At 44.1% G+C, this 14,284-nt stretch overlaps 3 protein-coding genes across 4 annotated transcripts in view; all 3 read left to right on the top strand.

The window, feature by feature from the left end:
- Positions 1-6,379, top strand: part of pdzd7b (PDZ domain containing 7b) — a 9,869-nt gene extending 3,490 nt beyond the window's left edge. Inside the window, exons 7-16 of the mRNA XM_053639296.1 lie at positions 206-266; positions 354-755; positions 878-1,021; positions 1,115-1,227; positions 1,323-1,414; positions 1,667-1,758; positions 2,020-2,091; positions 2,187-2,726; positions 3,185-3,285; positions 5,200-6,379. Coding sequence (XP_053495271.1) covers positions 206-266; positions 354-755; positions 878-1,021; positions 1,115-1,227; positions 1,323-1,414; positions 1,667-1,758; positions 2,020-2,091; positions 2,187-2,726; positions 3,185-3,285; positions 5,200-5,343 — 1,761 coding nt within the window. The 3' untranslated portion in view covers positions 5,344-6,379. The remainder of the gene's footprint in view (positions 1-205; positions 267-353; positions 756-877; positions 1,022-1,114; positions 1,228-1,322; positions 1,415-1,666; positions 1,759-2,019; positions 2,092-2,186; positions 2,727-3,184; positions 3,286-5,199) is intronic.
- Positions 6,380-7,552: 1,173 nt separating this feature from the next.
- mpp7a (MAGUK p55 scaffold protein 7a) overlaps positions 7,553-14,284 on the top strand; it is a 127,181-nt gene continuing 120,449 nt past the window's right edge. For both annotated transcript variants that reach the window (XM_053639309.1, XM_053639310.1), the window contains exon 1: positions 7,553-7,768. The gene's annotated coding sequence lies outside the window, so the exon portion shown is untranslated. The remainder of the gene's footprint in view (positions 7,769-14,284) is intronic.
- Positions 7,849-10,243, top strand: LOC128616658 (uncharacterized). The gene is made up of 3 exons (XM_053639323.1): positions 7,849-7,864; positions 8,462-8,594; positions 8,756-10,243. The coding sequence occupies exon 3, from the start codon at positions 8,784-8,786 to the stop codon at positions 9,468-9,470; it is 687 nt and encodes a 228-aa protein (XP_053495298.1). The 5' UTR covers positions 7,849-7,864; positions 8,462-8,594; positions 8,756-8,783; the 3' UTR covers positions 9,471-10,243.

Genomic DNA, 14,284 nt, shown 5'->3' on the forward strand with positions numbered 1-14,284 from the left:
CCAACACATTGCTGAGTGTTGAATATCTCACACTTGTCTCACCTGGATAGTGTAGCTGAGAGCTGCTGCTGCAATCATAAAGACTGTCCTGTGCTCATCCCAGGATTCACAATCTGCTCATACTGAACGTCCAGTGAACTTCTGCTCCGTTAAACGCGTTATATAAATTACAACCGAATTCGATCGAGTCTTGTTTGATTGACAGGAGGCGGGGAGATACCCAGCTTATCAGGAGCTAGTGGCAGAGTACAGCTGGCTCGATAAACGTAAGAAGAAACCCAAGTGTGGATCGAATCATAATTCATGAATAATGCTGTTGAACTTCGGAGACATTGTCTATTATTATCTTTTAGGAAGCAGTAGAGCGTTCCATTCCTCATCGCGGAGGTCAGACTCGTCCTCCTCTGCCTCCACTCTGTCCTCTGGAACCCCCCTCAGCTCGGTCGCTGGTCTCTCCCAGGCCACGCTGCCTCTCTCTCTGCCCCTCAGGTCCCAGATGACCGACATGTCCAGCTTGACAGAGGGCCAGATTCTCACAGATCCCATCGAAAACGAGTTCCACGCAGAGACGAGTCTGAGCCGCGGCCCGACCGAGCTCCTGCGGGACTCGGCTATCCGTAACGACGGAGGAGGAGGAGGAGGAGGAGGAGGAGGTGACGACGAGAGAAGAGAGGGGAGGAAAACGTCTCTCCTTATGGCACTAAGCCGACCTGGTCCACCCATCCGCAGGACCCAGAGTCACATGACAGTCTCAGGTCTTCGAATGTTAGCTATGGCTCGTGTAACTAATCACAATTTGATCCTTACTTAGATCTGAAATGTGAAAAAGCTGAGCATATTTCCTGTCTCTCTCTCTCACGCACACACACACATTCAGAAGAGGAACAGAGGAAGCAGAAGGAAGCAAGAGAAGAAGGTGGGATCTCCCTGCAGCGTTCCAAAACCTTCCTTGGCCTGCTTTGGAAGAGGAGCTCGTCTAAGGAGCGTTCCAAATCGCCATCCCGATCCGAACCTGGTCATGGTAAGACGCTGTAAAGAATATTTCGGCGTGCGCGTTCGGGAAAAATAGTTTCTCTGGGACGAATCTGGTCATAATTAAGGTCTGTGGCTGAAGGTACGACAAGCAGCAGGTTGTCGGATCAGGAAGTGCTGACTCAGGTGGAGGAAATGGCCACGAAGCTGCTGGAGGAGGAAGACGTAGCCGTCCTCGTGGAGATCTGTAAGCGGGTAATAGCGTGTGACATCGCTCATCAGCCAATCAAACCCTTTCCTCTTTCAAATGTGTTTGGTGTACGTGAAGTTTGCTGTCTGTGGTTGTTCAGTATACAGTGGAGCGAGAGTTGAAGTCTCTTGTGCGCCCCCTGCTGGCCATTCTGGATGGACCGGAGAAACTCCTGTTACTGAGGGAGATCAGGTGAAAAAAAAAAAGCACACACGCTCTCACACACACACACACACACACTCCTGCCATCAGGATGATCCCTGGAACATGAGAAGATATTTTCTGTCATTGTTTCCTCAGTATATATATTTATATATTTTTAAATGGCTTAGATTGCTCTAAGCGGGACAATTTTGACAAATGGTTCCCTTCGTCTAAGGAAACGTATTCTCTACCAGACTAGCTCACGTCTCCTCATGCTTTCTTCTCCTGCACTGATTTCAGACTGCTCGTCCCTAAGGAGGATCTTCAGCAGTTCAACAGCACGGTGAAACCCTTCGAGGAGGAAGCCTATGACATATTAAAGAGACGCTCTCGTAAGTTGGAAAATACGAAGAGAGGCATGACTCTATCCTGTACTTGCACTGAGACCTTAATTGGTGTCTATATGGTTGTGTCCCAAGCACTGAAGTTCACGACAATTTATTCTTATTAAAGCTAATTAATGAAAAAAAAAGGGCATAGCTATGTAGCTATTGAATCATAAAAAATTCCCAAACCATGTGTACTTCTTAGTGGACTCCATGAGCATGAATTTTTCAAATAAATACTATTTTATTTCTTCTTTTTTCTTGCAGGACAGTCATCCCCTCTGCGCTCCCCCAAGGCAGGCCACGCCCCCAAGCGCCACCTCATCACACCTGTACCAGGTAGGATTAGAACAGTATTATAAACTCTTAGACTCTAGACGCTCCATGGTATGTGCGTGTGTGTGTATATATATATTTATATATGCGTGTTTCAGACCAGCAAGGTGGATTCGAGCTTCAGGCAGCTGAGGACGTGGACAGACAGAACCGGCTGCTGGTACAATTACAGCGTCTTCGTGCGCCTCAGACGCAAAACCAGACGGAGGAACCTAGCCAAGCGTCCTTCACTCCTCTGCTGGACATTCCTGTGGACTCATATTCTCACCCGGATTCCCTCATACACCCCAGATCATCTCCAACAATCCCCAACTGGCTACTGACACAAAATCCACACTCTCCTCCCAGCGAGGACGACGAGCTCGAGACGACCTGGAGAAGGGGGAGGACTCCTTTCCGAAACGGACACTCGCAAAGCGAAGCGAATAAAAAAGAAAAAGCAGGACGGGATGTCTTCTTCACCGTACTGGACACCCCTCGTCACAGGAGGCCACTCCTGGCTCAGGTCTTCGGACCACTCAGGAGATCGCAGAGCTCTGAAGCGCCCTCTGTAGGACACAGCGGGGAAAAGCAGGCGCAAGAACCTCAGGAGTATGAACTCAAAACCGTCTGCATCAGCAAAACCAAGCGCTCACTGGGTGAGGAAATCTGTGCTGTCTGTTTCAGTAGCGTATAAACCACTCCGTGTCACGCTGTTATACGTTAAATAATCAGCGATGGGGTGGCGTGATGAAGCAGAGTTACTGCTACCACCCTGAATCTGGTTATTTTAGAGTAACAGCACGTCCTGAAGTGTTTTATTCCTCTTATACCACGGTCATTTATACATTTAACATATCACATTTGACGTTATGGAACGTCCATAAACCTAGTTAGTTCCTGACTTACATTATAAGGGTATTTCCCTTAAAATACAAACGATCGCCGTACAAGACCCTGCGAACGAGCTGTCGCTATAGAAACGATACCTGAAAATGAATCGACACTGACCTTCTGACCAATCAGAGGCCAGAGTTCAACACTCTGTGGTGCAACTGCTTTCCTGTCTGACGGTTTAGAACTGCATGTGCAATGACACGCTGTCTGAAATGAACAGGGATCAGTGTCTCGGGTGGCGTGGAGTCCAGAGTGCAGCCCGTGGTCAAAATCGAGAAGATCTTTCCAGGAGGAGCTGCGTCTACTAACGACATGCTGAAGGTAAAATCGGTTTTAGAGAGCGTGCTGCTAATAGAGCACAGGTCAGGGCTTTAAGGAGACGTGTGATGCTGTGATAAGTGGAGTTACTGCCAATCGATCATTTCCCTGTAACAGCACGTCCCGGAATGTTTTATTCCTCTTATACGACAGCAGTTTGACACAGGAAAATCTTCAGGACAGGGGTTCAGGCTTTACGGTTTCTCGGCAACGTGACAAGCTGCGTTATTTATTTATTTTTGTCTTCTTAACATCAAAAGAGAGGGAGAAAATGAGAGCGGTGAGGGAACGACTGTTTATAGCTGCTCTAAGGTCAGTGGGAACAGGGAAAATGTGTTCGCGTCACGTGTTAAACGTAACCGTAAATTGACGGAAAGTACGACACGTTATTTACTAAAAATAAATAATAATAAATAAGTAAATAAATGGTATTTGCTGTGGTGTAAGAGGAACAGAACACTTCAGGATGTGCTGATAATAGTAACGCCACTTCATCACACCACCCCGTCCTTCATTATTTTCCCGTAACAGCATTGTAATGGTTAGACACTGAGTGATTTATTCCTTATTATTGGGAGAGATTTGGGTTATAGCCAAGGAATATACCACACAAAAGGTTAGTCATTTCTCTTAGACATCTCATTTTCTCTCTCTCCCTCTCTCAGATTTATCTCTCTCTCTCGTATTGTATCTCTCTCTCTCGTTTTGTCTCTCTCTCTCGCTCTCTTATATTGTCTCTCTCATATTGTATCTCTTTCTCTCGCTCTCTCATATTGTATCTCTTTCTCTCTCGCTCTCTGTTATTGTATCTCTTTCTCTCTCACTCGCTCTCTTGTATTACCTCTCTCATATTGTCTCTCTCTCAGTCTCTCGTATTGTATCTCTCTCTCTCGCTCTCTCATATTGTATCTCTTTCTCTCTCTCTCTCATATTGTCTCTCTCTCGCTCTCTCATATTGTATCTCTCTCATTGTCTCTCTCGCTCATATTGTATCTCTTTCTCTCTCTCTCTCTCATATTGTCTCTCTCTCTCTCTCATTGTCTCTCTCGCTCATATTGTATCTCTTTCTCTCTCTCTCTCACTCGCTCTCTCATATTGTCTCTCTCGCTCTCTCATATTGTATCTCTCTCTCGCTCTCTCATATTGTCTCTCTCTCTCTTGCTCTCTCATATTGTATCTCTTACTCTCTCTCGCTCTCTCATATTGTATCTCTTTCTCTCTCTCTCTCTCATATTGTCTCTCTCTCGCTCTCTCATATTGTATCTCTCTCTCTCTCTCATTGTCTCTCTCGCTCTCTCATATTGTCTCTCTCTCGCGCTCTCATATTGTATCTCTCTCTCTCTCTCATTGTCTCTCTCGCTCATATTGTATCTCTTTCTCTCTCTCTCTCACTCGCTCTCTCATATTGTCTCTCTCGCTCTCTCATATTGTATCTCTCTCTCGCTCTCTCATATTGTCTCTCTCTCTTGCTCTCTCATATTGTATCTCTTACTCTCTCTCGCTCTTCTCATATTGTATCTCTTTCTCGCTCTCTTATATTGTATCTCTTTCTCTCTCGCTCTGTTATTGTATCTCTTTCTCTCTCTCACTCGCTCTCTTGTATTATCTCTCTCATATTGTCTCTCTCTCGCTCTCTCATATTGTATCTCTTTCTCTCTCTCATTGTCTCTCTCGCTCATATTGTATCTCTTTCTCTCTCTCTCTCTCTCACTCACTCTCATATTGTCTCTCTCATATTGTATGTCTTTCTCTCGCTCACTTTCATATTGTATCTCTTTCCCTCTCTCTCTCTGTCTCTCTCTCTCTCTCTCTCTCTCTCTCTCTCTCTCTCTTGCTGGCTCTCTCGTATTGTCTCTCTATCTCTCATATTGTCTCTCTCTCTCTCACGCTCTCATATTGTCTCTCTCTCTCTTTCAGGCTGGCTTTGAGCTGGTGTCAGTAGACGGCGTATCTCTGCAGGGCATCACGCATCAGAACGCGGTGGAAATCATCCGCCAAGCCTTCAGCAACAAGCACACCGATCCCATGGAGCTGGTGGTGAAGGTCCCTAAACACTCCTGAGACACCACTGAGCTCTAATCGTGCTTTAAACACCACGTTACACTAAACTGCTGTGTTAAAACCTCGTCCGGACGCCTCACGTGACAGCGTGAGGGGAGAAAAAGAACACGGCCGCATTCCAGTACTGTCTCTAACATGCTCTCCTCCAGTTCTTCTCACGACTGGGAACCAACTAACTGACCAGCTAACTATCTAGACTCTCTTTACTCTCTAGATGAATTTGAGCTGCTTGAAGTGAGACGTTACGTCACGTTTCATCGAACGTCCCAAACACACACACGCCGTCATGTTTCGTTATATCGCAGTGTTGCGATGTTTCTGATGTCTTAAAAAAAACAAAAAACACAGCACCTCATACGCCACTCATTTTCATCACCATGTTGTCCTCCGGGTTTGTTCTTCTTGTTCGACAGCCTAACTTGTGATCTGATTGGCCAGGACGCCGATGTCACTCAGGGCTTTTCTGAAACGTTGAAGCTCTTTGAATTAATGGGGGAAAAATATAGACATTGGCGAATTTTTTAATAAAATCGATTCTGATAAAAAAAAAAAAGATCTGATTTGAGCAGTTATCAGATTTATTCAGCTGCTATTAAATCCGTTCTGGTAAAGAAAGCAGGATTAATCAGAGCTTGTACACTGTTTTTCTGCCATCTGTAGTTTTCTCCATGTCTGTGCGTGTACACGAAGATTAATTCGATATTAAACTGCTGAAATGTGAGAGTAAAAAAATTCCTAAATAAATACGGCTCTTTATTATGAATGAATATGTGCAGATCTACATTATTAATAACGCTTATGCAGCTGATACTAATAATAGAGGTCTGTACATGTATTTTTAAAGTTTAAAGATAATGAAAGAATCCAAAAAGACACTATTTACAGAATGCAGAGGTGAGACAACATCATTAATGCATCAGTCCAAGATCTATTGGACGCTTGTTGGATGAGTATCTGATGCCTCTGTGTTTACAGCTTAGTGCCACTAGAGGGAGCTGTTGTCTACACACAGTCTCTCTCACACACACACACTCACTCACACACTCACTCACACACACACACAGCATTTCAGAGTTAAACTAAATCTGCACTTGCTGAAATAAATACAATACTGCACTGGTTACCAGTTAAAAGCTGATAAAGGGATGAAAGGAATGTTATATATTTTTTGATTTATACATTACATACTGTACATGAGGAAAGAAAGAAAAGTACAGAGATAGAAAGAGATGGAAGAACAAATATAGTGAGAGAAAAAGAGACAGAAAGCAAGAATAAATGGAAAAATAAGAGAGACAGAAAAGGGAGAGAGTGGCGTGTGTGTGTGTGAACATGTGTTGGTGAGAACGTGTGTGGGGCAGTGGCCTGTGTGTGTGTGTGTGTGAGAGATAGAGAGAGAGAGAGAGCAGATGTTTATGATAGCAGTATTTGTGAAGTGTTTAATGTGTAGGGAAGTCCTGGCCTCGTTGTAGTAAACTTGTAAAACCAGTCGGTACAGTGGAAACACACACACACACACACACACACACACAGTAAGTACTTCTTTTAGAAGTAAAAGGGATGTTACTTTGTAACGAATTGACCTGTGATAAACGCTGTGTACTGACACCCCTAACGCGACACTGGTTCCTATGGTTACCGAGCGCGCGCACACGCGCGCACTTCAGTACACTAGTATGCATTTAGTCCTTCCCGGCGCTAGAATCGATCACGTGACTTTCTTGTTCAGGACAGAAAGATCGCTCTCATGTTGAAATCACACACAGACCATCACTCTAATTCCTTTCGTTTTCTACTTTCATTGTTGCTTTTCCTTTCTTTTAGTCCCCTCCCCCCGTTTCTCTCTCTGTCTTTCTTTTGCTCTAGCTGTACTTTTCTCTCTTCTCCTTCATTTCCCCCCTTTCACTCTTCCGTTCTTTTCACTCTCTCTTCTGTCTTCCTCTATCTCCCTTTGTTCCTTCTTCATTTCTTTCTTTCCCTCTCTTTCTTCTATTTCTCTTTTTCTCTCTCTCTCTCTCTCTCCACTTTTTCTTTTGTACTAGTTTACCTTATCTGTAATTGATCACGTTACTTTCTTGTTCAGAGAGAGGACAGGTGTGGCGAGTGATTGATTACTCTCCAGCCAATCAGATCGCAGCATTACGCCCGAGTCCCGCCTCTTGGTTAAACCGCGGACCAATCAGGCGCGGGATCACTTCCGCCCGCTGGCTTTCCCTGGACGCAGAGTAAACACGGTTTCTCCGCGCTGGAAGGATTACACTTCCCTGCAGGAAGAGGAACTCTAGGTGAATTCTTTGATTTAAAGAAGTATAAATGAGTGTTTCTTTCCATCGGGAAGAGTTTGTTGCGAAGTCCATGTTGGAGAAGAGTGAGTGGAAAACTGCAGGACGTCTCTATGTGACCCGCAGTACCCACTGAAGTCTGAGTAAGTAATCTCGCGCAGGCTTCATTTTCACTTTTTTATTTATTTATTTGTTTATTTGTTTGTTTACTTAGCAACAATAAAGCATTTCTACAGCAGGTTTGTAAGCGTGGCAGTTTCATTCCGATATCAGGAACGCTTTCTCACTTTTAAACCCCGCAGACTACGAGCTCTGGCTCGTTGTCTTGCTTTTGTTTATTTGTTTACTTATTTGTTTGTTTGTTTTTTTTAAGTAACGCGCGTGCACTTGGCAGTCTCCTTCTGTCTGCATTTCTTTCTCTCTAATTTCCTCTCCACGTCCCATGAAACTGTACAGAGAGCGTTACTTCAACATGAACTTGAAATTTGTTATAGGGAATGTTTAAAAAAATAAAATATATGTGTATATATTTACAGAAACTTCATTCCCTTCGTTAAGCAAACAGGACTGACCTGCTTTAGTGTTTATTTCTCCTGTAGTAATTATGCTGTTGTCTGTAGTGATAGCAGGTTGTTAGCTGTTATTAATCTCACTGATGTTTATAGTGTTTTGGGAGAAACAGTAACCTTCTTAAATTACTTCTAATACACTTATATAAGACTGTAATTCTATAACCTGATTAATAAATGTGTTAAATCAGAGAAACTAGGATGGTGTGTGTGTGTGTGTGTGTGGATAAAGTTTCATGTTGATGTATAGGTTTCTTTTGCTTTCAGTGTGATAATCTGCCAGGTGAAATTCCTGTGTACATGTACTGTACACTCGGTGATTTAAAGTGATTCGGAGTGTCTCGAGAAGAAGTTAGGACGTCCGGGTGATTTCGCAGAAGTTCTGAAAGTTTTTATGAACGTAGAGTAATCCTATTTTCAAAGTTAAATAGAGTCCAGACACGACACGGCCAGCCTACCTTTTTTTATTTATTTATTTATTTATTTTTTGCACACTAATACATCTCATTTCTACTTTTTCTTGATGCACTGCACTTGACATATGGGTGCGGATGTTTAAAGCCTAGGACAAAGGATTGTGGGGAAACGTATGGGTCCAGAGACACAGGAGTCTGAGGACATGTACGGGTTGACTCTGGAGACGTATAGGAGTCGAGTCGGAGGACATGTACGGGTTGACTCTGGAGACGTACGGGTTGACTCTGGAGACGTACGGGTTGACTCTGGAGACGTACGGGTTGACTCTGGAGACGTACAGGAGTCGAGGCGGAGGACGCGTACGTCTCCAGGGTCGGCTCGTGCAGGAGTCGAGTCGGAGGACGCGTACGTCTCCAGGGTCGGCTCGTGCAGGAGTCGAGTCGGAGGACGCGTACGTCTCCAGGGTCGGCTCGTGCAGGAGTCGAGGCGGAGGACGCGTACGTCTCCAGGGTCGGCTCGTGCAGGAGTCGAGGCGGAGGACGCGTACGTCTCCAGGGTCGGCTCGTGCAGGAGTCGAGTCGGAGGACGCGTACGTCTCCAGGGTCGGCTCGTGCAGGAGTCGAGTCGGAGGACGCGTACGTCTCCAGGGTCGGCTCGTGCAGGAGTCGAGTCGGAGGACGCGTACGTCTCCAGGGTCGCCTCGTGCAGGAGTCGAGGCGGAGGACGCGTACGTCTCCAGGGTCGGCTCGTGCAGGAGTCGAGGCGGAGGACGCGTACGTCTCCAGGGTCGGCTCGTGCAGGAGTCGAGGCGGAGGACGTGTTTGAGACGTGTAGGAGTCTGAGGACACGTACGAGTTGACTCTGGAGACGTATAGGAGTCGAGTCGGAGGACATGCAGGAGTCGGGCCCGTGGACGTGCAGGAGTCGTGGTGGAGTGAATCAGGCCCGGGGACTCTCCGGAGTTATGGTGGAGTCTGCAAATAAGAGTGTTTGATATTTAAGTCTGGGACATTTTGGGACACTTGAGTCTGGAATGTAGGGGTCTGGGGGAAACATGGTTCTTGGGACAGACGGGTCTAGTCTGGGATCTATGTGTCGAGAGACTGTTCAGACAAGATTGAACAGTTTTGGGGGGGAAATACTGATCTGGTAAATTATTGTGTATTATTCAGGAACAATTAAACAAAATGTAATTATTAAAGCAGCGTGAAGGACGTGCACTCACTACTCCTGTGTTTGAGTTTTACAGATTCCTTCATTTCTTCATCACGGCTAGTTGGAGTGAAGTGACCTCTGCTTTTAGTTCTGCTCTGTCCCTTACAGACTGCTGTGTCAGATATCTCTTCTCTCTCTCTCTCTCTCTCTCTCTCTCTCTCTCTCTCTCTGCCTCTCGGTCTTTTCATGAAGTATCAGTTGACACTCTTTCCTAATCTGGTTCTGATCACTCAGCTTTAACTACTCACTCTCTCTCTCTCTCTCTCTCTCTCTCTCTCTCTCTCTCTCTCAATACTGAGCCTTAAGCTCTCCACTATGGTTTTTTTATTCCACGTTGCGTTCCACGTGATTGGCGTTGCTGTTTAAATGCATGAGATTCCAGGTTGTCTCTCGGGTGCTGTGTGCAGCAGGGAAGCCGGACAGCTGCGCTGAGAGAGTGTTTATTTAGAAATTCCAGTGAGATTAATGCAGGGTGGAATCTGGAGCGTCGTTGCTTGTGTGAAACAGGTTTGGAGTAAACTACAGAGATCTCTTGTGCTGTACGCACACACACACACATATATATACACTAGGCGTGGGTCATTAATGAGTGTGTGTTGTGCAGTGTTAGGAAAATAATCAGCGACAGGCTGGTGTGATGAATCAGAGTTACCGCTACCACTCAGAAACGGATTCTCTTCCTGTAGCAGCATGTCATGAAGTGTTTTATAGCACAGCAATTTGCCAACGATTAACATTTTTTGAAAGAACACCATGTCATACTTCTTTTTTTTTTTTTCCTTTTATTGTTGCATTCGATTTTGTGGACCGTCCAGAAAGCAAGTCCGCTCCTGTTCCCACTTATGTTGCGACAGCACACGAGTGAAGTTTCTCTGGGGTGTCCCCCCCCTCCCCCCCCCCCAAGAAAAAGACAAGTTCGTCATGTTGAGAAACTGGAAAGCACGCAAGAAATCTTTTTTAAAAAATAAATAAATAAATAAAAATGCAAATCTCACGTACGAACATCCTCTAGGAAAACGGAGCTACCACGTCATGTACGAATTTAATAAAGATACGGTTTAGACGAAGAATCGCGAGGGAGAATTACGGATATTACGGTGTTATTCAGCCTGTACGGGATTCAGGGAGGGTTACGTTTCTAATCGTCGCGCCAAAGACGTTTGCTTTTGCTGCGGATTTTTACGGAATTTGCGACGCGACTTGCGGCGTTTTGTGTGCGTTTTTTTTCGCTGGTGGAAAACTACTCGAATCGGTGCAATCGCACGATATACTTCTGCACGCGCTTCCACAGTGATGTTTGTTGGGAAACGAGTCGCGTGAAACGTGATGACGTCACATGACGCGTCTGCGAATATTGCGGAGTTTGCTTCCTTTCGTGTTTCGCAAAATCCTGGAGAGACTTCTAATATAATATAATAGAGAGAGACTTCTAAATACAATATATAATATAATGAAATATCACAATACAATTTTCTGAAATGTTGCAGCTGTAGCTGTATCTTGTTTCAAATATTATTATTATTATTATTATTATTATTTATTTATTTATTTATTTTTTAAATAGTAAGGGCTACTGTACTGAACATTTTTAAAACGTAGCCTGTTATTTTATTACGTGGCTAGCATGCAGCGCTCTTGTCGCCGTGGCCCGGGTTCGATTCCCGGTCACCGAAGATCACCGAAACTAAATATCATGATTTGGATCGTGTATTATATAAAAACAAACAAAAAAAAGTACCGTGATATATTTTGTCCGTATCACTACTTTTTAATGATCACAACTACTTTAATTTCCGAGATGATAAAAATGCAGCAGGAGTGTTCAGATTGTAATCAGCGGAATTAATTCCAGCTGGAAGGAGGAAATAAAATGCCCGACAGGACGGACGGTAGGAGCGGCGCTGACCCGAACCCAAATGTATTGCTTCATCGTTTAATTAAAGGTGCGATCTACCGCAAACTCTCCCGCCGTGTTCATAATGTTTCCGTTCAATATCTTAAACGTGATGGTTGCACTGAAAAGAATTAAAACAGGACGAGTGCATGCGGTCGTCTAGAGTAAAATGAAACAATAAAACGCACGGAGCGATTCGGGCTATATGATGATGTAATGTCGGTAAATTATGTCACGCTTTTCTGAGAGATTGTCGATATCGTGATCGTTAAAGAAAATACGTATTTATGTTCGTTTTTTTTTTTTTTTTTTTGGGCAAATTTTACTTAATTGTAAAAGGAAAAAAACAGATTTGTTTTTGCATGTTTCAGAACAAGTTTTTTTTTTTTTTTTTTTTAAATTGTAATTCATTTTAAAAAATAAAAAAAATGCTATTTTAGATTTAAAAAAAAAAATCTATCAAACTTTCACTGACATTAAATATCGCATCGTCAAAAAGTAAAAAAAAAACAATACAAGAACGTGATTAAAGAAGAAAGAGCAGTAGTGTATGTCTGGGAAATCTGCGTCACGATGCGCATCATAGAAAAGCCTCGAGAAACGTTATCGATATTTTACATATTGCTCCACTCTGTAGTACCAAATACTTTCACGTAAATATTTCTGCGATTCTGTTAATCTGGAAAAGAATGAAGTGTTTTCCCCGCAGTGTGTGTGTGTGTGTGTGTGTGTGACTCCTCCGACCGTTCTGGTCTGTAATGGAGGAGAACGTCGAGTGAAGTCCTGATGAGCGCAGCACTGCAGAGTGCGGACACAGCCGAGCGATCTTGCCTTGCTGAGTCTGGCTTTCTGCTACATGTCTGCTGCTAGGTACGCAGCTGTCTCGCCTCGGCCCTCAGTCTGCGTTTCAGAGCGTCACGTGATTATAACCCCCCGGAGGATCGCGCGAGTTCAGGTGTGCACGCTAACGAGACTGTAGTCCTCTGGTTTATTTTTAGACCCGTGTGTTAACTCTACCGCAGGGCTGGACCACGTCACGATATAATATCAGTACTGTGGTAAATTCGGTTTGTTTTCTGACATAAACGTCGATCTCGTTATAAATCTTATTACAGACTCGCTCCACGTGGCTGAAATAACGTTGTAATTAATCTTTAAAATGTTTAATTCTCTCAATTCTGACTTTACAGCGGGGGAAATGAATATCGGACGCGTCAGCATTTTTTTTCAGTAAATATATTTGACTGTCCAGATGAAATTTTCACCAGACGTCAGTATTCACTCAAGAAATCTGCACATATAAAGATTTCACAACATTAAAGTCCAGAAATAAAGTTCTGTGTAATAAAGAGGAATGACACGGGAAAAAAGTATTGAACACGCTAAGTGAAATGTGTTTAATACTTAGTGCAGAAGCCTTTGTTTGTAACGACGGCTTCAAGACGCTTCCTGTATGAAGAAATGAATGGGTCGCAGTGTTCAGGTGTGATTTTGGTCCGTTCTTCTAAACATATTGTCTTTAAATCTTGTTCAGTTGGATTCGAGTCAGGTGATTGACTGGGTCGTTCTAACACCTTGATGTTTTTTCTCTTAAACCAATTGAGAGTTTATTTTGCTGTATGTTTTGGATCGTTGTCCTGCTGGAAGCTCCACCCACGTCTCATCTTCATCATCCTGGTGGACGGCAGCAGATCCTTCTCAAGAGTCTCCCGGTAAAGGCCTCCATTCATCGTTCCTTCAGTTATATGAAGTCTGCCAGTACCATGCGATGAAAAACAGCCCCACTCCATGATGCTTCACCTCCACACTTCACTGCTGGTGTAGTGTTTTAAGGGAGATGTGCAGTGCCATTTCTTCTCCAAACATGGTGTGTAGTATCACAGCCAAAAAGTTCAATTTTGCTCTCGTCTGACCAGACTACACTCTCCCAGTATTTCACAGACTTGTCTAAATGAGCAAACTTTAAACGCTTCGACATGCCTTTTCTTTAGTAATGGAGTCTTGCATGGTGAGCGTGAGCATTACCTGTTGTTTTCTCTGTGACGATGGTACCTGCTGCCTCCAAGTGTTTCTGGAGCTCTTTCCGAGTGGTCTTTGGCTCTCGCGCTACTCTTCTGACTATTCTTCTGACTCCCTGGTCAGAAATCTTGCGAGGAGCTCCTGTGCGTGGCCGGTTGATGACGGAGTGACGTTGCTTCCACTTGCTTATAACGGCCCCGATGGTGCTTACAGGAGGATTCAGAAGTTTTGAAATACGTCTGTGTCCGATTCCATCAATATGTTTCGCAACTATAAGTTTGCGAAGGTCTTGGGAGAGCTCTTTGCTTTTACCCATCATGAGATGTTTCTTGTGTGACACCTTGGTAATAAAAAGCCTTTTTATAGACCATCAATTTACAAACCCAGCTGATATTCATTTGCAGAAATTACTTACGGATTTCAGCTGGTACCTTGCCTTGGAGAACTGCTTTTTCTTTTTTTTTCTCCCTTATCTCGACTAGCTGATGAGTGTTGTTCTAGAGAACGATTGATGCTCTGTCGGTGCTTTCTTTGTAACTCGCTAA

The sequence above is a fragment of the Ictalurus furcatus genome, chromosome 13, assembly GCF_023375685.1.
Source record: "Ictalurus furcatus strain D&B chromosome 13, Billie_1.0, whole genome shotgun sequence".
Taxonomy (NCBI): Eukaryota; Metazoa; Chordata; class Actinopteri; order Siluriformes; family Ictaluridae; genus Ictalurus; species Ictalurus furcatus.